This window comes from Dermacentor albipictus, chromosome 2 (genome assembly GCF_038994185.2).
Source record: "Dermacentor albipictus isolate Rhodes 1998 colony chromosome 2, USDA_Dalb.pri_finalv2, whole genome shotgun sequence".
Classification (NCBI taxonomy): Eukaryota; Metazoa; Arthropoda; class Arachnida; order Ixodida; family Ixodidae; genus Dermacentor; species Dermacentor albipictus.
In genome coordinates, this window is record NC_091822.1 from 38,649,294 (window position 1) to 38,673,284 (window position 23,991).

The 23,991-nt window shown below is 48.1% G+C and overlaps 1 protein-coding gene across 8 annotated transcripts in view; it reads left to right on the forward strand.

Moving 5' to 3' along the window:
• LOC135918272 (uncharacterized) overlaps positions 1 to 23,991 on the forward strand; it is a 153,946-nt gene that overhangs the window by 66,072 nt on the left and 63,883 nt on the right. For 7 of the 8 annotated variants that reach the window (XM_070532833.1, XM_070532832.1, XM_070532835.1 and 4 more), the window contains one exon: positions 13,935 to 14,056. The exons of the other annotated variant lie outside the window; for it this stretch is intronic. In XM_070532833.1, coding sequence (XP_070388934.1) covers positions 13,935 to 14,056 — 122 coding nt within the window. The remainder of the gene's footprint in view (positions 1 to 13,934; positions 14,057 to 23,991) is intronic. 8 annotated transcript variants of the gene reach the window in all.

Consider the following 23,991-nt stretch of genomic DNA (forward strand, 5'->3'; position numbering starts at 1 on the left):
AAAGCTTCGCTATTATTCGCTCTAAAATTCGTTACGGCATTGTGTTTCTTAATTAAATAATGACGACAACGAACGTGGTAGCACCGGCACGAGTGCGTTCAAGTGGTAGCGCCGATTGGTGCCAACGAGACAGCTTTGGAAGAAGACGACGACGCTGGAGCCAATCGTGATGATGATAGTTGTGCGTTAACACACGGACACGATCCTGGGGTAACAAGTCCTTAACAGCTTCGTTGTAATAACTTGGTGCTGGTTCTACCACGCGCATCAAGTAACGAAACGAGAGTCGACGCATACCATGTTGACATGATATTATGGAACGCACGAAGCCACACAGACGCGCACACAGGTGAAAGCAGGTGGTGGCTATCGGAGTCTGATGACGCCTCCTTTTTGAGGTCTACTGACCACAGAAACTGATATTCAGTTGCCTTCACTGCATTAGAAATACCCCACTTCTGGAGGCTCTCGCAGTCGTCGTCCGTGGGAGGGCCACGCACTATGAACCCACCTTGCGATTTCTCCGAGCGTCGCTTCTTCACACAACCAATTCGATGGCAGAGTTTGTTTACCTTGCATTGAGCTTTTTTTTTCTGTTTTTTAAGGATCGGCCTTGCATTTAATTTCGAATGCCATTATTTACGATTTTAAATAGCACGCAAAGTGGAGGCATATTTTGGTAAAAAAGTGCGCGTTAGAATCATGCAAATATGGTCCTACTTTTCTTATTGCTTTATTTCGGACCGAAAAACAATTTCGCGTTAAAGCAAGAATGGGGAGCTTGGTGGGCTTCTTTGAATGCATAATTTTATACGGTGCATAAAACGTATAAGATCATCTAAAATTCATGCCAAACACACTAGAAACGCATTAGTGTGTCCTGCCTTGTTTACGGCGTAGTATATAGAGTCGTGGAGAACGAAACGAGCACTCATATTTTCAGTAACAACGTCCACTTCTGTCCACAAAAGAGAGAGGTGACCAGACGCAGGCAGGGCGCCGGATGTGGCGTGATATTTAGATAGAGCGAGGAGAAAGGAAGGAAAAGTAGCAAGAAGTGGTATGGTGCGCGTACTTTGTGCGAAACGAAATCAATAAATAGCAACAACAAAACGGAGCTCACGCACTAAACGACGTTCGGTGCCACGAGCCAAATACCTGTGGGTCAGCAGCACCCACGAAGGTTCGTTTTCGGCAGTCTTCCCACAGCGAGATGGGCCACTGGTGCACGTTGAGAGATTTGATGTCGTTTGGCCAGATGTTCTTCTCAAGCTTTAGTTGCGTCGAGAACATCGTCAAACTAATAGTAGACGTTCGGAAGGTCACCTAGCACATCCCTGATTAGTCTAGTCAATACAGCAGGCGCAGTTTTCATGCCGAATGACATGAATCGGAACTGCTACAGGCCCGAGTCACAAAAAATGCTGAAAGTTCCTTGTACGCTCTAGTCATGCGTACGTGCCAGTACCTTTGAACTAAAGTTGAACTTCGAAATGTATCGCCGTCTGGTCAAATGTGCAAGCGTCACGTCAGGACATGGTATTCGTCCTGAGTGTGCAACTGTAACGCAATTCACTTGACGAAAGTCAATACATAGGTGCCTCGTGCCGTCCTTCTTTTTAAAAACTGTAATCGGTGTCCATTTTTCTATGATGCCAAGACGTAACATTTCTTCTGCTTGGTTTCCAACTGCTTTCTTCACAGCAAATGACATTGAGTACTGGCGGACATGAATGGGCGTGTCAGCCGTTAGCTTTAGCAGGCAATGTAAAGCATGTCTTGCTTGATAGGTCCGAAAAGGTGCCTTGATATGTCGACAGAAGGGACTCGATTTCTTTTTGTAGGCGACTTGTTAGCTTAGAATACAAGGGCTTACCTCCATGTCTGCGTTTGCGCGAGCGTAGCACATAGTGAATTCGCCGCGCCTTCAGTGCCGAGTTCATTGAGTGTCTTCGCAGCGGTAGCTGTCATCGGTGAAGGATCGATGTCTGTCCTTTGGTGATACTTTTTGAGCGTGCTGATATGGAAGACAGTGGCTGTAGGGTTAAGATCCCCAGCATAGTCTAAATGACCTTTCATGTCAACCACATTGAGAGGACATTTTCATGTTAATATGAGTTTTTAGAATCCGCCTGCAGAAGCTTCTCACCAACGGCTAATTCTAGTATCTTCGCTTTGTGGTCATAGTAACTTTTTTTTCGCTAACATGTGCTTTGGCAAATTCTTGAGATGCAATGTACCAGGTTAGCTGCAGTCTTTCAATTCCACTATGTATTTGTATGCGGACTTTGCCACGCCATCTAAACTTGGGTTTGTCCACAAGTCCTTCAGAATTTTCATTGTGTCTCGAAACCATTGGCCGAATAATAGCTCTAAAGGGGAGTGAATGGTCCACCTCTGTGGCATTTCTCGCTAAGCAAACAAAAGAAGCCCTAGGTAGCAATCCCGTTTCTTTAGGCATTCTTGGCAAATGCGCCTGAGCATGCGCTTCAAAGTACCATTGAAACGCACAACTAGCCCATTTGCCATTAGATGATATAGTGGCATCGGCGATGGTTTAACAGACAGTATTCGGCTGAACTCGTTCGTGACCAATGACATCAAGCGAGTCCCGCTATCACTGATGCTTTCGCTTGGCAAACCAACTCGGGAAAAGATTTTCATTAGGGTTTCTGCCACCAGTTGCCTCTCAATAGATGGCAATGCGATAGCGTCCGGGCACCTTGTCGCAAAGTAAAGCACGGCAAGGATGTAGCTGTTGCCCTTGTTAGATGTCGGAGACAAAGGACCGACGATGTCAATGGCCATGCAGTAAAAGGGGGTTTCGATGACTGGCATGGTTCCAAGTGAGGCGCCACCCACTAGATCTTGACGAATTTTCCACGTCTTCACATACCGCTTGAGTTCAGATTGTGCGCCTGCCGGTAAACTTCAGCGAGAATGTTGTCAGTTGTACGAGATATCCTTGGTGTCCTGCGAGGATTCCCTAGTGTTCGAGTTGGATCACCGTCTGCCTCAGCTGTCTAGCTACGACCAGCTGTTCCAATTCCTTCCGAGAAAGCAATATGTGTCAACGGTATACCATTCCGTCAGAGAGGAAGTAGCATGGCTTGCAAATATTTACAACCTTAGTGTTCCCCACACTTTCGTAAGAACACCTTAAAGACACACAATTCCTTTGGGATTCTTCGAGAGTGGTCTCATCTATAGTTGTAGCCGCAGCTTTTAGTACAAGTAAGCTGGAGGTGGAGCGTATTCTATCTGCCATTGCAGTGCTTTCATTCGGGAATCCCTCTCAGTCGTCTTTGGACACTCACAGATACTCGCCCACATTTAGCGAACACCTTTGAGTGTCCTCCGTCATGGTGTGTACCGACAAAATTGCTGCGTTATTTATGCGTCCCACAGTACTGACTAAAAGGCTAACTTCATGTTGCGATCCAAGCCCCAGTAAGACTGCCTGCTCTGTTGGATCTGTATCTTTAACTTTCGCGAGCGACACATCAAAACGGGGTTCTGCATGTATTTAGCCCATACGATTGCCTTGAAGAACGGCGTCTCTATAGAGATGATTGCCTCCGGCAAGTAATGTATAGTTCGGTACAACAACAAAACTGGTCTTGTAGTTCCCGTAAACTATTCTTTTGGAACAAGCGTTTCTCGTACAACTACAAAGGTGAAGCCGGTATCTCGAAGTACTGGTATAGCCTTGACTTCGAGAAATTATTTTGTAACTGGCAGTGTTCCGGCGTAGTGTTCCGGCAGTGTTCCGGCAGTGTTCCGGCGTAGATTTCCCGCATTCAAGCACGACGTATCCTCTTCTGGTACTCCGGTCTTGCTCGCTTCTTCGGTCGGCAACAGGGATGACGCTGGTAGCTTTCTTGCGTCTTTCCTGTTTCGCCAGAGGAACCGATCTTTCCACTCGACCATACAGTCCTCTACGAGATGTCTTCGCAGACTCCGCTTTATGTCTGATCTCCGCTGCTTTCTTATACAACCTGTCCTTGTTCAAGCTGTAAAGACGCTGAGCCTCTAGGGAGCAATGAGCGTTTTGCGCTAGCATATTCGGTTTCTTGCTACTTTTCTGCGTCAAAAATACCCGCAGTGCAGGCGAGCATCCTTTCATTAACTGCTCTGCAATAATTACGTCGCGAAGAGCGTCATACTTCTTCTCATCATTCGATGGCTCCATCCAATTGTCAAAATGCCCGCTATACGAGAAGCACATTGAAGACTTGTCCATATGTCCTCTGGGCTGGCTTTGTGAATTTTCTAGAGCGCAGCTCTTTGGCGTCCGTTCCTGGGTTTCGCGTCGTCGTCGGCGTTGTCGGCCTCGTAACCAGCTCCGCCCCCCTTCGCTGGAGTGGGAGACGAAGGACGCGAGCCGCGAATGGCGGAGACCAATGAGAGCGGCCCCTTCAGTGACGTGCGCGCGCGATGCTGGTGTCATGCGGACCCTCCTTACGGCTCGATGCGCACTCGTGTCTGGTCTCAGCCGATCCGCTCGTTTCGTACTATCGTCTGCTCGCGCCAAAGCTCTCGCCCGCGCCTGTTTGGTTGTGTTGGGTCGGTCTCGTTCGCGCTTCTTTTGGTTGTTATTGTGTGAGATTGTTTCTTAATCTGATTGTATGCGCTATGCGAATTGTATAGTACTTTCTGGAAGCCATGCGGCACCAGCGATCACACTGGAACCTTTGACGAGTCATGTATAAACGCCGGCTCGCTTGATCCGCAGATCAGATTTTCGACCATTACCGACTCTGCTACATGTCTCTCTCAAATTATTTGCTCCAAAATATCGCGAAATGGAAACACATATAGAGCTGCGCTCAAATTTCGCATTAGGGAGTATCGTAATCGTCGGATAATTTTTTTCCGATATCCCTCAATGGTATACCGGAATCGTTAGAACAATGTTGCCGTTAGCTGATCATAGTCAGAGACGGTGGATTCAAGTAGACTAGTGACAGACAAAGCTTCTCCTGTCAAGCACGAACTGAGCTATAGGGCCCATTTCCTTCGATGCTACTCTCGAGACGCTGTGAACCACGTAAAACGTTGCAAATGCTTCACGATAATCACGCACTTCATTAAGCGGTGGCTCGCATTTGTGCCGACTACGGCCATCCCTTACAGCAGGTACAGCCTCATCAGCGCTCACCGCTAGTCCACTATCTCGCGCGTTGAAAGCGGTCGCCTGTTCGTCAAGCTTAGGCTTCAGCCGCAAAACACTCTTCTCGGCTTGTAGTCGTTTTTATCGACCTCTATGTTCACGCGCTCATCATCACGAGCTTGCGCGCCGAAGTCACTAGCTGTCACGCGTTCCGCGCCGACCTACTCGCGCAGAGCGGCACCCGCTAGGCTTACGTCTTTGCCAATCGCGTGTAGCATCTCAATATCCATCGGCCCTTCCCGTGCGTCAAGCTGTCGGCTAGATTTTAAAGCTGATCCTGCTGGCTCGCCGAACTTGTGGCGCAGGTCAGCCAGACGCATGGTGAAAGCACCCAGAGGCACAAAGAGACATCTTTATACTAACAACACGGCCCATGAAACTAACACGGAAGGTACTTAACAATAAACATAGGCTCTGGTTCTACGCAACGACAGTCAGAATGAGGCACTCACAGCTCCGTCTTAGCAGCATAGGCATCGTGGCGATGGCTTGGCGGACTAAGATTCCTACAGCGGTGAACGCCGTAGGGTTCGTTATTTACAACGCACCAATATCTGGGACCTGGCCCGGGATCAGGAACACAGATCCGGCCTGTAGTCTGCTTCCACCCGGACTAAAGTCGCCAGGCTCATGTTGAGGGCATGCGGCGCTAGGACGTACCTCATAGGATAGGATAGGAATAACTTTAATAAAGTGCCGGCAAACGACGATTTAACGAGTCGTGACGCTGGCCAAGCGTCGACCCGGGGTTATGCCCTACTCTGCACTAGCCCAGTTGGGCCCGTTTGTAGTGGGTCATGAGGCTTGTCCTTTTCGAGCGCACCCCGGGCCTGCTGGACGGCCCATAGTTGTGAGTCCTTGTCTGCAGACTGCAGTGCACTTTGAAGTTCTGGCGGGTAAGTCCTGGAGGTAGCTGCCGTCGGGAACCTGGCACAGTCCCACGTGATGTGCCATTGGTCTCCGGAGCGTTATCTCTCGCACGTCGCTGGAGTGGTGGAGCCGGGACGGCCCTCAGCTCCGCAGGAGCCGCTACGATGGCAGAAGCCGGGAAGAGGATGGGTTCGCAGTACAAGGCCGGGACATCGAGAGGCGGGCAGGCATTCGATCCGCTCCAGGCTGAACCTCGCCGTGCTGTGTCGTTTAGTCAGCTAGTCCGCCCCCTCGCTGAAGCTGATGTCTCGAGGCACGTTCAACAACCACGAGAACTCCCGCGCTATTCGATCCCGCATGCCGAAAACAAGCACTGAAAGCCCGCGCATTTCACTTCTGTGGACCATACACCGAGCCGAAGCACCTAATGCCGTCCTCCTACCTTAAACGTGTTTGAGCGGGGGTGATGCGTTTCGAGAATAAGGCAATGGTTTCCCGTCCACCGTTGACCTTCTCTTAGAAAACGGTTCCGATCGCAAAACTGGAGGCATCACTCATGAGCCACAACTGGTAGCTGGGGTTGGGATAAACAGCAGTGTGTCATCGACCAGTGCGTGCTTGGTAGAATGGAAAGCTTCATCAGCCGTGGTCTCCCAAGTTAGTGCAGCTGCTTAGTGTTTGCGGCAGAACAAACGCTCAAGGTTGTCCAGCACCATATCTCAGCTTCTAATGAATTAGCGGTAACAGTTTACAAAGCCTAGAAACTGGCGGAGCTTTATGATTAAAGTTGGCTTGGGGAACTTGATAATGACTTACACCTTGTCAGGAAGAGAGGGAAAAATGATTACTCCAGCGATGGCCTAAAATTCAAGTGATGGTACTCCTAACACTCTCTTGACAGTGTTGACAACGATACCATTCGCTCATAGGAAATCGAAAAGCTAATGGAAGGGTCGGAGATGCTCTTCAGAGAATGAGGTTACCCAAGCAAATTGTAAACGGCGGCGTACACGAGCGGCAGACCACGTGTGACTTTAGAGATAAGCCGTGTGCAGGGCTTCGGAAACCGAATGGCACTCACAAATATCAAACATGCCAAAAGGGGAGGTAATTGCTGATTTTTTCAAACGTTCCTTTATGTTACAGAAATTTGGTAAAATGTTAGAACTTTAGAAAAGCCTGTTGTGCCATGCACTGCCGACATGAAATCTTGGATGGTAGGCGGTGGGTACCTATCGGGATTGGTGCCTGCGCTCACGGATCGATAGCTTCTGCAAAGCTTCCACTCGCCTAATTTCAGGGAGTGCGGGTTGAGTGGAGACACCCAACTACCAGTTCATTCTCGTATGATTCCTAGTTTCAACATATCTTCGAACTACGCTCGGGCAATTTTGAGTTTCTCCGGGACGACCGTGATGAGGAACCTCATGTTGAAAGGATCTTGTCCACTCATGTAATCTCTGGGAACATTTGAAGGAGGCAAGCGAAAGAACTGAAGTGGTTGCAGCGACTATAGGTCAGTCGGGGGAAACGACGCATTAAACAGAGAGCGATGTAGCGGTGCCTAGCAGGCGCTGGCGTTTCACGTCGACCAACAGTTCAGGGTAGTTCAGTACGTCAGCACCAATGAGAGGACAGAGTACGTCAACGACGAGTAAAGCCAAACGGAACACGGGGTGCAGGCCGATGTTCAGGTTGAGCTACGGCGATTTATAAACAGGGATCTTGCTAGCGTTGATAGCTTGAAGGCCGCAGGTGTCGCTCGGTCGGAACGTTGCGCGGGAATGATCATCATCATCATCATAATCATCATTATCATCATCTTCTTCTCATCATGCTGAGTTTCCTATGGTTTCCACCAGGTACTACTGGCCTGTGGTTCGGTCCATTACATGAAACAGGCAACTTTTTGCTTTGGGTCTGACCAGTTATCACTATTAAAAGTGGGCTGGCTGGTTTCCACGACAAGGTGCAGTGCGATGACGCTTCGCAGCGCAAACTGATTCGTAACAGCAACTGCAAAGCTCGACGATGAGAAAAGCGGCGGCGAATAATGTTTGCGGAACAGGACTCATAATGATATTTTATGGTGTTACGTTGTAGACAACTAGATAGACCATTTCCATGGCTTTGTCCGCCCCAGGCTGGCGAGGCTGTTGAAATTCATTGGAAAATTGTAGGGGTCGTCACCTTAACGTTTGTTGAAAGGCGCTGCATGAACTGTTCCCGAAGGCGAGCGTATTGATTACTGCTGTATTGCCTCTCATGAGCAGTCACATAAGACCAAGAAGCTGCCTTGGCCGGAGGTTTCCCAAATCCTTCACTCTCTGCAGAGCAACTGCTACATATGCGCTCGCTGTGATTTTGTTGTGCGAACGAGCAGAGCAGCCATGAATACGCCCTATGGAGTTGCTGAAGGCGCTGCGGAAAGCAGGCTGCCAACTTCCTCCGCTACGGTAGGTGACAGCGCCCAAACATCAATGTGGTACTTGCGTTGTTCCGTCCAAGCGCCAGAGAGAACAAATTGTGATTTCGCTTGAAGAAACCAGAGTGCAGGGGCTCGGTCCCAGTATGGTGGGAGTCGGATGGAAGCTGTGGAGACGTCGTCTTACTCGGTCGTACCGGCAGTCTCAGTGTCTGGCTGCTTGTGGTTGCCGTACATGTCTACACAATAGTTTCATCAGAGGCCAGAAAAGACGCACTACGAGTGACCCTAATGTATAGCCATGGTGAAGTAAACAGGTGCACGTTTTTTCAGTAACAAGGCGTTGTTAATTTGTTGCCGAAAATACAGTGGAAAAGAGGGAAAAGGGGCAGATAGCAGTAAGGTGCGCGGACTTCATCTAAAGGAATGCAGCAAATAGAATAATAAGAACAGGGAGCTAGCACACTAAATGATGTTTGGACCCGTGGGTCATACATCCATGTGCTTTGTCAGCAGCAGTCACAAAGGTCCGTTAACGGCAGGCTCGCGGGACGCTCAGCAATCTATGGCTGTGGGGGTGGTGCGCCATCCCCGCAGCTATAGACAACCATTATGCATAGAAATCAAAAACACTAACTGTAGGCGATTGCTCCGCTGATCGTGTTCAAATAGATAACTGCAGAAGGCGGATAATACATGTGGAGTAAATCGGAACGTTCATTTCGTAAATAACTTGTGTAATATGAGAAAACGTTCCAATTATGAAGTTCCTGGTGCGATTGAGGAAATGAAGTAAAGTACACTGCACTGCAACCAAGACACTGCAGATAACCCATATCCGTTTATAACATCTCCCAAGCAGTTTATTGCTTGTCCACTTGCTTTCCAGACTGCTAATGAAAAGGCCTATAGCTACATATTCTGGTAAACCAATAACTGCAGACAAGTACTGATCTTTGGATGTTAGATGACCATCCATAATTTTTTTGCACCGAGCTTATGCTTAACAATTACAACATGCCCCGTAAAGCAAACAACTAAAAAGTTTGTTTGTCGAAGTATTTAATGAGTCATCGGGACATTAATCTTTGGGAGTTGTTTTTGAAGTAATGCCATCCTCCAGAGGTGATCCGCGCTAAATATTCGCCTGCATTCCACCCTGTGGAAGCGGATGTACAGAAAAGCCTTTGCTGACGTTAGACAACGTAAGACAAGCCCGACTGCCACAAGCGACGTATGTCACGCGCACAGGCACGTGTGTGGATGTACAGCATGCATGCTCATTCCTCTTGGCCTTCCGCAGGCGACAGTGCCTTATTCAACTAATTTATTTTTTTTCAAGGGAAATTGCATGAGAGAATTTCCTGATATGCTTATTGAAGAGTGGCACAGGCTTTGCAACTTTCAACACCCAAACACTTTCTAATGAAGCTAACTTAGCAGAACTGTTTAAGAAACTATCAGGCATGGTTTGGGATATCGTTGGCCTTAGTGAGGTTAGAAGAGATAGTGAGGCTCATGCAGTGCTGACTAACGGTCACATCCACTGATACAGAGGACTCCCAGATAGGAAGTTATACGGGGTAGGATTCCTAATACATAAGGAGATAGCGGGCAACATTGACTGATTCTACAGCATTAATGAGAGGGCAGCATTAGAAATGAAATTTAACAAGACATATAGGTTAAGGGTGGTGCAAGCCTATGCTTCAACCTCCAGTCATGATGATGATGTAGATCAGTTCTGTGAAGACATGGAATTAGCCATGAGAAAATTGCTAACTCAGTATGCTGTAATAATAGGCGACTTCAATGCAAAAATAGGGAAAACGCAGGCTGGTGAACAAGCAATTGGCAACTATGGCGTCGGCTCTAGAAACGCTAGAGAAGACATATCGGTAGAATTTGTGGAAAGGTATAAGCTACGAATATTGAACACCTACTTCAGAAAGCGTAGCAACAAAAAGTGCATCTGGAAAAGCTCTAATGGTCAAACAAGGAATGAAATCGATTTCATACTTTCCGGAAATCCGAGCATAGTGCAGGATGTAGAAGTGTTAGGTAGGGTAAAGTGCAGTGATCACAGGAAAGTGAGGTCTAGGATTCATGTGAATTTGAAGATAGATAGAGTAAAATTGATCAAGAAGAAACAGGCCAACCTATACGCACTAAGGCTAAAAGCGGATCAATTCAGGCTGGTACTTGGAAACAAATATGTAACCTTAGAACAGCGAGATCTACACGACATAGAGGTAATGAATGAAACCATAACAAGGCTGGCTTCAAAAACAGCACTTCAAGTGGGAGGCAATGCACCAAGGCAACCTGTAGGTAAATCCTATGAAGCAACGAAGGACCTGATGAAGAAACGACAAAGAATGAAACAGTGGAAATCGAGAGATCAGATACCATTCGCGGAATCATCAAAACTGATCAACAATGGGAAAATAAAGGATATATGAAATTATAGCGTAAGAAATACTGAGGAAGCAGCATGTAATCAGTGAGAAGAAAGCTTGGCATAGGGCAAGCCAAGATATATGCGCTGAAAGATAAGCAGGGCAATATAACCAGCACTTTCGAAGATATCGCAAAAGCAGCGGAACAATTTTATGCTGACCTGTACACTACTCAGATCAGCCAGGACACCTCCTTTGAAAGTAGTAATGAACTGGTTACAGGGGCTCCTTCTACAACTTTTGATGAAGTTAGAAGGCCCTAGAAGACATGAAACAAGGAAAGGCGGGAGATGAAGATGGAATAGCAATCGATTTAATTAAATTTGGAGGAGACATTCACGAAAAGCTTACAGGCCATGATACAAAATGTCTCACGACTTCAAAGGTCCCAGAGAACAGGAAGAATGACAACGTTATACTAATCCACAAAAAGGCAGACGTTAAAGAATTTAAAAAATTATAGGCCCATTAGCTCATTTCCAGTATTGCATAAAATATTCCCCAATATAATTTCCAATATAATAATGGAAACACTTGACTACAGTCAACCAAGGAAACATGCTGCCTTCAGGAAGGGATACTGTACAATGGATCACATCCATTTAATCAATCAGGTAATCGAAAAATGTGCATTGTACAGTCAACCTCTCTACATAGCTTTCATAGATTACGAAAATGAATTTTATTCAGTAGAGATACCAACAGTCATAGAGGCACTATGTAATCAAGGAGTCGACGAGTCTTACGTAAATATTTTAGAAAATATCTTCAAAGATTCCACAGCTACACTGATTTTCTACAAGAAAACTAGGAAGACGCTTATAAAGAAAGGGGTCAGATAAGGAGACACAAGCTCCCCAATGTCATTCACAGCATGCTTGGAGGAAGTATTCAAGCTATTAAAGTGGGACGGTTTAGGGGTAAGGATAATCAGTGAACATTTCGGCAACCTTCGGTTTTCAGATGACATTGTCCTATTGAGCAACACTAGGGGCGAGTTACAACACATGAATAAGGACCTTAATAGAGAGAGTGTAAGAGTGGGACTGAATATTATTATGCAGAAAACAAAGATAATGGTCAATAGCCTGGCAGGGAAACAAGATTTCAGGAACGCCAGTCAGGTTCTAGAGTATGCGAAGGAATACGTTTACCTAGGACTCACAGGGGACCCTGACTATGAGAAGGAAATTAGAGAGTTTAGTTTTGGGGACACAAGTGGTTTGCGCCCCCTAAACTAAATCTCTCTATTTACAGAAGAATAAAATTAGGTTGGAGCGCATACAGCAGACATACTAAAATCCTTAGTGGATGCTTACCATTACCACTAGAACGAAAGGTGTACAATCACTGCATTCTACCAATGGTAACATATGGGGCAGAATCTTCGAGACTGAAAAAGCTAGAAAATAAGTTAAGGACCGCGCAAAGAGTGATGGGACGGAGAACGATAGGCATAACGATAAGAGACAGGAAGAGAGTGGTGTGTTTCATAGAGCAAACAGGCATAGCCGATATTCTAATCGACATTAAGAGAAGGAATTGAACCTGGGCAGGTCGTGTTATGCGTACGTTGAACAACCGGTGGACTGTTAGGGTGACAAAATGGGTGCGTAGTGAAGGGAAACGCAGTCGGGAACGGCAAAAGACTAGGTGGTGCGAAGAAATTATGAAATTCGCAGGCGCAAGTTGGAATCGGTTGTTACAGCATAGGGGTAATAGGAGACCTGAGGGAGAGGCCTTCGTCCTCCAGTGGCCTTAAGATAGGTTGATGATGGTGAAGATTTACTTTGCTATCCAAGTTGGTGTTTAAGAGGTACAAAGAAAAGAAACACATAACCATTTTCTTAGGCCGAGAAATACAAGTGCCGTAAAAAAAGGTAAAGAGCAGCACATAAGCAGTAGCAGATAGCCATTGACGCAGGTTGGCGTAAAATGAGATTAACTCATGAGCTGCTCTCGTCGCTACACTGATCAGAAATCGAACAATCGGAACGAACAATTGTAGTGTGAGCGGAACACCCCTTTTCGATCATCCGAACAATGTCGACCTCAGGCGGTCAATACAGCCCTCGAAGATGACCATCCGATGATGCCCTCAATAAATGACCATCCCTTTTGGGCATACTCATTTATTCATAGTGGTAATAAACCACCCAGCTGTGCCAGACTCGGCGAAATAATGATGGTGACACTTGGAGTAATACAATGTGTCGTAATGAAAATTGAAATAATATAGACATTTATCCGTTGTTTACATAACATGCATACCATCACACTCCATGGTTTTACTTGGGGAAGAGCCCTTTTTATATCAAGCACGATATGAGCATTTATCAATGATGTGGCATTTAAAATCACTTACCGAATTCCACAAACCTCGCCTCGTTGCCTCAGATGGTGTGAAATGAGTTAACTCATGAGCCACCCTCGCCGCTGCCACTAGAAATCAAGCCATTGGAACGAATCATCACAACGTATACCGCAACACCCGTTTTAGACCATTCTAACAATCCACGGATGATCAGTGGTCACAGCAGCGTAAGTTAGATCAAGTAAAATCGCTCATACACTGTCCTGCGCCGACTGGCTCTCGCTCCCTCCAAAAAAAGAAAGCTGCGTATAATTCAACATTCTGTGAGCATATCTTCGTGCTGTCAAAATGTGAGCCACCTACAAAAGTAACGCAAGCGCTATTGCAATTCGAAGTACTTCGTTGTGAGTGATAGTATGCATTGCAGTTCTGTTCATCCGTATTGTGTGCTCATTCTTTCTCTATTTTGTTCTTCATCAAATTTTTCTCATAATATCACTGTTTTTGCCCCTGCTTGAGGAAGGTAGAAATACTGATAGGAATTACTCTGTTTCCCAGATTTCTTTTGCTCTTGCGTACTCTGCATCTCTTTGTTCAATGCAAAACAATGCACAACAAGCATTTTCCAAAATCCTTCTTGACCCTTTGTTCAAAACCTAATGTGCGATTCTATGGCTTGTCCTGCTGCAACAGGCAATGAAGAACATCCAAGGCAGCGATCCAGAAAAGAGGACCGTCATCGCATTTGGATCGTACGACTACAGTGAACCTTCTTTTATGCAGCGGTACGGGAATATATTTGCATCTGTGGTCGAGTAAGTGAATCTTTTTGGAATCACGCCGAAGCATACGTCCCATTGAAAAGATATTTCTCAGAGGGTTGCCATTATATAGCGGTGCCGCCAATATGGCTACGGTGGGTCCATCCCACCTGAAAGGTGATAATGGAAAACATATATTCATTTCATTCATATAAACATTTCGCCTAGACTAACATCTAGGCGAAATTGTTTTCTTCAGTCGCCATGATACAAGATGCCGAGTCATGAAACCAAATTACCCAGATGGTATATGAGAGCTTAAACCGTTAACACTACGATAGAGCTTATTTATTTGTTGAATGAATGCAGGGTCGACATCATTCGGCTAAGGAGGAAAATATGCTTTCATAAAATTCAGTTTTTTACTACTTCGTAAAATGCATCACTGCAATGAATGTGGGTCCAATTTTTGGTTGATTTCACGTAACAGTCGTGAGCCAACTTTATGTGTGGAATGTTCTGCACGGATTACAAAGCATACAGTAGGGTTTACTGTATGCGCTAAAGGAAGACACAAAAGAAATACAATATGGCATTTTTCTTCGCAATGCGACTGTAAAAAGGTTCACCTTTTAACAGGAAAAAATGAAACCTAGTTGCTGGTTTTCGAATTCAATGCCCATTATAATGTTCTGTCTACGTCACAGTGACGTAGATATTGAGACACTTTCGTCAGTTTTCGCCGTTTCTGTGGATGAATTACGAGTTTCGCCTGAAGGGGGAATCTTCTGCAGTAATGATCGGGTATTTTAGACTGTTGCATGCAGTAGGGCTACTTATTATATTGCACTATAAATAGCAATAAGCATTCGGTAATTGTTCACGCGTGTGTTACGTACCCAAGAACAGACATAAACGGAGTGTGTCGCGGTCGCAACGCTGACGTACACTCTAAAAATTGTTGTGCTCTTTGGGATGTTTATTAGCCCCACAACAATTATCGTGATCTGCCTTGCCCACGTTTCCTTTCTTTATTAATGCCAGCCTGGTACATGCAAGTCACGAACGAAATGCACTTTATAAGTATATGACAGAGCATTTTCGACAGGAAAGTAGCGAGTGCACCGTTTTCGAGAAAGGAAACGCAAGCAAGACAGATAACGATTGTCGTTGTGTGGCAGATATACAGACCAAAGGGTGCAGCCGTTTTTAGTTTGTAATGAGGAACGCCAATAGCAGGGAGCGAGTATGCTTGTCGGAAAGCCTGCTTTCTGTCCTGCGGCTCCATGATTTTATTGCGTCGCGTTACCGAAACTCAGCAGATCACTAGGCGTGCATCAAAACAGCTCAAGCCTTGTCGCGTTAACTTAGAGGGCGAGTTTACTGGAAACTACGGTAGCAATAACAGAGAAAGAAATACAATTAAAAGACAAAGTGTCCCTTAACTCCTCGCCTCGTGGTCGTGCACCCTTCTCTCACCTGCAGCTGAACAGGTGACCTACACAACTAGGTACGCGAACCACGCATGAGCTATCGATTCAACACAGCATACAGAAAGCGAAGTACCAGCGCTCCAAAAGTGACCGTATAGTTTCCATTATCAGAAGAAAATGGCCTCCAATACAAGCTGTGAATGGGGGTTGTAAAGGAGGTTGTAAACGACAACTACGACGATCACTCAATGCGAAGAAGCTTGAAATTATTCACATTGCAAGCACATGTTTAGGTGCAGTCGTGATTCATCGCAACAATCAAGGGAAAACGAATGCGCTCCGATCCACGGCGAAGCAGGGCGAGCGCGAGCATTAACAATAGCATTTTGCCACCCCCTCTCCCAGTGACGAAAGAGCGATCCTGGTGACCTAAGCAAACGGCGACACTGCCGCTTCGTAGTGCAGTCGCAGCCGTACGACGCGAACCGTTTCGCGGCCGCAGTGCCGTTGATCCGTGGATGGCTGGAAGAGCTCATTGCCTTAGTTGACAGGGGACGTCTGACGTAGAACCCGGTAACGACCGCCATACTTCGGCACCAACTTGCAAAGGCACCGAGGGGCGAAGGTAACGCGGAGCCACGTCAATGTACCAGGCAAATGTGATGGCGAAGAGGGGCTACGGTTGCGACAGCTTTTCAGGCTGGCTTGGACTTGCAAGGTAATTGAGCGCGCAAGGTGGCGGCATTCCTCAGCATAGGTGGCTAGCCCAGATTGTGTAGTGGCTTCGGAGTCATCAGGGCATTATGGGTGGATAGTGTCCATTAAGGAGGAAAGCTCACGGCCGTAAGCAATGAAGCATGCGAAGAATCCTGTGGTAGACTGAGTGGCGCTGGTGTAAGCGTAGATAATGAAAGGTGCAATCAGATCGCAATTTGTATGGTCAGTGGAAACGCACAATTCAAGCAAGTCGCGTAGTGTGCGATTAAAGCGGTCGTTCGTTCCATTGGCTTGGGGAGTAGTGCGATGGACAGTGTTCCATTGGTGTAGAAGGGCTTCTACGACTTCGGAGAGGAAGGAACTTCCGCGATCACTCGGTAGCTCAAGAGGTGCACCATGCCGAAGACCGAGCTTGTGGAGGATGAACAAGGCGACTTCATGTGATGTGGCAGGGGGAAGCGCTAAAGTTTCGGCGTAGCACGCAAAGTGGTCCACAGCAACGATGACCGAGCGGTTGCCGTTTGGAGCATTCGGAAGGGGACCGTATAGACCGATTCCGATGCGGACGAAAGGCCGGGCTGGTTGCAGCGGCCCTGCGGTGGCATAAGGTGGGCTCTTGCGGCGCTGACCCTCGAAGCAACAGCGGACGTACTGCCGGACGACGCGGTATGTTCAGATAAGCACATAAGCAACTGCGCGATATACAAGCACATAGCGGATGGTAAAGTGACGAGCATGCGTCGAAGCGTGCAGGTGGCTCGCGGTGACGGGTGCGACAGGAACTCTAGTAGGAAGGCTATCTAAGGATCCTCGCGCTGCTTGGATGGCATGTCAGCCTAAGTAAGGAACAGAGAATCGTAGCTGACGACAGCCGCAACCACAGGCTCATCCGGAAGAGGAGAGGGGAAAAGGGCGTCAGCATGGGCATGTTTGCGGCCGGACCTCTAGACGACACGAATGTCACAGTCTTGAAGACGTAGTGCCCAACAAGCCCGGTGATGAGATGGATACTTGAGGGAAGACAACCAGCATTGGGCATGGCGATCAATCATGACATCCAATGGTCGGCAGTAAAGATATGGTCCAAATGTTGGCATCCGCCAATAGATGGCTTGACATTCTTTCTCCATGACATAATACTTTGCTTCTGCTTTGGTGAAGGTGTAGCTACCGTAAGCAACGACGTACTGGTCGAAGCCAGACTTGCGGCAGGAAAGTCGGGCGCCGAGGCCGACACCGCTATCGTCCCCAGTGATTTCTGTGGGGGGTCCAGGTCAAAATAGCGCAGCATTGGAGGGGAGGTAACGAGTCGGCGTAAAGTGGTCAATGCGTCATCGCAATCAGAAGACCATGCCTAAACGACTTGGTTGTGGGCGAGAAGTTGTGTCAAAGGCGCGACGATGGAGGTAGAGTTGCGAACGAATTGGCGAAAATATTAACAAAGACCGATAAAGCTGCGAAATTGCTTGACTGTAGTCGGCCTGGGAAACTTGGTGACGGCTCGACGCTTTGCAGCGTCGCGGAGAACGCCATCCTTGCACACAACGTGGCCTAAGGTGGTTGGCCGGCGTGCAGCATAATGGCATTTTAAGCTGTAGCCCAGCATCTGTAAGGAAAGATATGACACTTGCAAGGCGGCTGAGATATAAATCAAAGCCACTCGCAAAGACTACGCCAGATAACAAAGACGCGTGTGCCATTTGAGGCCTCGTACAATGTTATTCATGATGCGTGCGAAGGTGGAAGGCACACTAGCGCAATTCAAAGGGCGAATGGCTTAACTTAAAACTCGTACAACCCATCGGGAGTTACAAATCCAGTCATGGGGCGCTCAGCTTCAGCCATAGGAACCAGCCAGTGCCCCCATCAATGATCCAAGGATGAGAAAAACTCTGCTCCTTGCAGGCAGTCGAGGGTGTCGTTGAATCGGGGCAGAGGAATAACCTCTTTGCGCATCACTTTATTTACGCGCCGATAATCCACACGGAACCTGATGCTTCCGCCGTTGTTTTTCACCAGTAAAACTGAGGACGCCCAAGGGCTGTGTGAAGGCTGTATCACGCCACAGTGTAGCATATCGTTCACCTGGTTGTCAACGACACGGCGTTCCGCGTGCGAGAATCGATACGGGCGCTGGCGTAGAGGCACATGGGTGCCTTTGTCGATGTGCTCAATGATGGTGGATGTGCAGCCTAAAGGTTGTTGTTCATGGTCAAAAGAAGTTTGGAAATGCTTGATTAGCTCCAGGAGTTTGGCGTGCTGGTTACCGGAGAGTTGTGAATCTACTGACGGGTTGAAGACATCCAAAGATGACGAAGTAGCAGGAGTAATACTGACAACAGGTAGGTCAGTCATGTTATCAGACAATTGACGAGGATAAACAGAGCCAATCTCATCATGTCGATCAAGACATTCACAACGGAATAAAGTCGCTGACGATGATAACCAATTTGTAACGTAAATGGCTCTGCAAAAAGTTTCAATGACGAGAGCAGCAAGAGGAAGGAGCAAGTTTTCAGAGAGGTGAAGGCGTCAGAGGTTGAAAACATAGCATTAGAAAAGGCAGCAGAGTCGCAAGAAAGAGGAACGAGAATGGAAGAGAAAGGAGGCATGCCGAAATCGGCACCGACAGCCATACGGGGAAAGTGAGAAAAACACGGCTCAGTAGGGGCATCATTCATCGGCGATAATGGAAGTTCGGCACGCGCACAGTCAACAACGGCATGATGTGTACAAAGCAGGTCGCAACCCAAAATGACGTCATGTGAGTATGGTCAAAAGACAACAGATTTAAGGACATACGAAACATCATTGATGAAAAGCTGAGCCTGCGCGACACAGAAGGTTGGACGTGGTGCGCGGTTTCCGCACGGAAGCAGATCTTTCGCAACTTCCGGCATATTTCACCACTGATCGCAGAAACAGGAGCACCGGTATAAACAAGCGCTTGTACAGCGACACCTTCAATACACCCATTGATTTCGTTAGCTGGACAAAGTTTAGCTTTTAAAACTTTAAACACGAGTGCTGTTTTTGCCTATGGAACTGCGATGTTCAGTTATGCGCTTGGGCGGGCTGGGGCCAACGGAGCAATAGAGTATCGGAATGGCGAATATGGGATGGCCACCGGCGCGTTCCAAAGGCTCGTTCAGCCAAGGAGATATACTCAGGCGTTGGACTAGAGGAAACCGGGCGTGGGGGATGGTTAGGATGAGCCTAGCCTTGAATTCTGTCGCATTATTCATACGGTACTAGCAGCGATGACGAAAGCGTGTTACATGGCCAGAAAGAACATATTTGCCCGTTGTCCTCAGTGCGCGAAGGGTTTGCAGGCATTGGGGCGGGACACAGAAAAGGGACAGGGGCAGGACGCATGGGCAGCCGCTCCGGGTAGAGGGCACCCACTGGCTGCGCGGGAACCGATGCGAATGAAGGTCGAGGCCTGGCAGCGATTTCAGCGTTGGTCAGAGGTGCGGAGACAGGTGGATGCCGTTGAGTATTAGGAATTGGGCCTTGTAGATTGGGCGGCGCCTTGAAAACTTGCGGTTGGTGTAACTGTCCAAGCACTGGGGCGAGCGATTTTGTAGGGTCCTGAACGACGGCCACCAGGGACAATGGTCGTGCCAATTCCTCGCGAACAAACTGCTGTATTTGTGGCAGTAAAGATGTGTGGTCACCAGAAGCAAAACAAACGGTGAGAGCGATAAAGGTTGTCTCTTAAAGATAGAGCGCCCCGTGGGAATGTACTGTTTCCACAACTCGTCGTAACTTTGGCACAGCTGAATGATGTCTGCGACCGTCTGGGGATTTTCGGAAACGAGCATGTGGAAGGCGTCTTCCTCAGCCCCCTTCATTATGCGCATGATTGTGTTAGTTTGTGACATAACTAGGTTGATGCGGCGGCAGATATCGACGGCATCTTCAATCTACGCGATAAATTTTTCTCCCGTTTGATGGGCTCGACTACGCAAGCGCGCTTCTGTGCGAAGCTTGCTCACAGCGGGCTGGTCTTGGACTTCCGCGAAGCTCGTCTTGAAAGACCACCAGTTGGCAACAGCACTTTCGTGGTTGTGAAACCAAAGATAGGCCACATCGCTCAATTAGAAGAGGACGTTTATTTTGTCGGTGTCATTCCATTTGTACGCACTTACTCGCTCGTAGAAGGACAGCCAGTCCTCGAAGTCGTGGTTATCAGTACAGCTAAATGTAACAAGGTCACACTGTCTGGAAACGCGCGAACAAATAACGGCCGGGGGTGGGTAGCCTGTTGTGGCGATGCGTTGTCAGGCATAGTAGAGGCCAGAGGTGGAGCCCGGTAAAGAGCTACAAGATGAAAAAGGAAAGCGGCATCTCTACCTAAGCACACAATCTAAGCACACGTTTAGGTGCAGTGATTTGTTGCAGTGGTGAAGAGAAACCAAAGCGCGCTGCTCAACGGCGAAGCAGGGCGAGTGCGAGCATCAAAAGCAGTCTTCTGTTTCGTTTTTTGCTGGCATGCGTATAAATCACTCTAACAAACAGCGACATTCACATGCACTTTACCGAATTATTAGCCTAAGACGCTTCAGCAGCCAGTGACTTGGCTCGTGCCCCTACTTGGTGCAGCTATAAAGAATAGACGAGAGAACATAGAAATGCACTGAACCACACTTCCGCCGCCCCTCGTATGCGCGCTGCTATTCAGGAGTCTTCACTATACGTGGCCTTCCAATAGCACTTTTACAGCACCAATAAGTTGAAAGGCTGGTTATTTTTTTACATACGAATGCGTTCTCACGTCAATCTCTGTTTCGTATGCTACACTTGCCGCTCCCTGCAACTGCACCTTATGAAACCATTATGTTTACCAGAAAACATTTACGCCATGCGCAAAGATGAGCTTTCTGGCTCTTGTTCTTCGTTTCCCTTCACGGCTGGCGCCGCCACTTCCATGGATGCACAAGGCGAGCGCCGTCTGCTAGATCTGCAAGAAATCCCGCGGCGCGCACCTCCCGCTGATACCGCCTCTGCCACGCATGCATGGAGGCGATCATCATCCGCTGGTGCTCCAAGGAACCCAGCAGCCCACGCCCCTTGCACCTCCCGGTATTGGTTGAGTTTTTGCGTACAGGCAGGACAGGCCGATGGGAGGTAGAACAATACAGCTTCCTGTAATATAAGCATCAATCGTAGGTGTGGTGGCTGGGTCTATAATACTGCGGATTCACCTTTTTACGCCAAAGCATATATGCCACATCCATTAAATCGACGATATTAAGTCGCATACTGCCGAATAAGAAAACGGAAGGGAGCGTCGCAGGAGGAGGGCGTGTGGAGGTGGAGAGCAGGACTGCGCACTGGGGATGGTATAGTGAAGCGCGCAGTGGAGGCGGTGGGGGAGGGTAGGTGGAGGCGGTCTTGGTACACTTCCTCTGGCAGATGTTGCGGACTCTGTGTGGGTTATGGATGTTGACATGTGTGCTTGTTTATATTCTTTTTGTGTTACCGCTTTCGTTATATATTATAGCCCATCTCGGGATGCGCCCGCACGTATTGGAAGTTTCTCGAATGTTATAGATAGGCCTATCTGGTGTCTGCTGCTCCCAAAGCCTGTGTAATCTGATTGCATATGCGACGCGAATTGTGTAGAGCTTTCTGAAAGATACGTGGCCACCAACAACTACTGTTCAATCTTCGATGACTCATTTATAAAAAAGCCGACGCGCTTGAACCGCTCAATAGATTTTCGATAAATGCCGATTATGTTCTGTGCTATCGTTGTTCTTTGAGCGTAAGTTGCTTTTGAGGGCACATGTTTGTGCAATAAAACGCTAGCTTTATTATTCACAGTTTCGCTGCCTTCTTCATCGTCACTACTACATGACATCTGGTGGAGGTACTGGCTAAGTTCATGCACCGAATGCCCCCGAAAAGCAGTGATTCAATCCCGAACCCGCAAAACAGCACCAACATCACCCCGGAGCATCGCGCAAGCCGCAGACTACAAAACCTGCGCCCGGAGCATGGTATTCTGCCCGAGCCTACCAGGAAGGACGCCGCCAAATCAACAACGGCCGCTTCAGCCACTCGTGCTTCACCAACCCATCTGACATCTACCTTCTGTGGAGCTTCTTTGGGCTATTCAGAAACCTGGCTCAAGACTTTCGAAAGTGTATCAGCCTTCAAAAACTGGACCTCTGAGGATAAGCTGCTCCACGTTATTTCTCCTTGGAAGATGTCGCGAGGACATGGTTCGAGGATCGGGAGTCCACGCACTCAGCTTCGGACTTGTTGCACGATAACTTCCTCGGGACCTTAACAAGCATTGTCCGGAAAGGGCCGCAGTTGTATTGGAAGACCTATTGCAGCTGCCAAATGAGAGCGTTGTCCTATGTACTGAAAACAAAAATGAGCCATCTAGTCCGCCATGCCAACCCGGAAATATCCGAGCACAAGAACGTGCGCCTACTCGTGCATGGAGTAAAGGAAAAACATTTGGCTGGAATGATAAGAAACTCGCCGAAGAGCATCGAAGAGTTGCTTTGCGAAGCCACCAGCATCGAGAATACTATGGAAATTCGGAACGGCCAATTCAATCGCCGCGCAATCCGAGAAAACTTCGCCGAATTTCAATCATTGGGTTCAGAGATGTTGAGATGGTACAGAGCATGTTCCCAAGATCCAAACTCCCGGCTGCCTCGATCGTTGATGTCTTGAGAGAAGAAATACAGCAGTGACTGGAACTTCCAGAAAGGCAGCTGGAATCCTCACTGGCCCAGCCTGCAGCGATGACCTATACCACCCTCGCCGGCCGTCAAATTAACCCTCCGAGCCCACGCCTTGGCACTGTAATGACGCAGTTCCGCCGTCTGCCGCGGCCGACACAAGCTCCCCAACCATCGTCCAGCGAAACTACCCAAAAAAGGCAGATGCCTGGCGAGCTCCTGACCACTGCCCGCTCTGCTATTACAGCGGAGAATCGGGTAACCTCTACCACCGATGCCCTTATCAGGAGAAGGGACTTCGAGAGTTTGCCGTTAACGCGCTGCGGTCAGAGCTTGGGGAACGACATCGCAATATCACCACTTTGTGGGGCCCTCGATGACCGTCCCGTTCGCCGTAACGAGGCCGCTACCTGTCACTGCAGCGCCATCCATACGCAGGCCCAGCCTTGTTCTGGTCCGTCAGTTGATATGTGGAAAACCAGAAATTGTAACCCATGGAGCTGCGGTTGCTGTTCTTCGAACTGACGGAGGTCCTCCACCGCCGACGAAGACACCGAAGACACTATGTCGACGACACAACCACTACAGACCGCCATCCCGGCGAAGCCTGGAAAAAAAGAATGCACCGACCAACGACCTGACGACGCGACATAGCGGCCACACATCTACGCGATGAAGTCGTGATCCGACGCCAAGATCTACCAGCAACGCAAGAGAAAGAACCACTGACCTCGACGTGCATCTCGGTTGCCACGCAGTCACCGCCTTAGTAGACACAGAAACCGACAACTCCGTGATCGGTGCATTGTTCGCCGCCACGTTCAAGAAAGTCAAGAATGCATCAGACGGCTCTCAACTTCGGATCCTTGCGTCATAATGGTAACGCGAATCTTCACGGCAAGAATTACAGTTCATGGCAGGACCTACCATGGGGCGTTCGTTGTTCTCTAATAGTGCTCGCGAGACGTACTTCTTGGCGTGAATTTCCTCAACCAACACGGCGCAATCACAGATCTGAGGTTAAAGTCCATAAAGCTGTACACATACCAAGCGATCCGGATAGAGAGGCCCTCAAGGCAGCGCGCGTTGAGTGTACTTGAGGACCAAGTCAGCATCTGGCCTCGCTGCAGCGTTA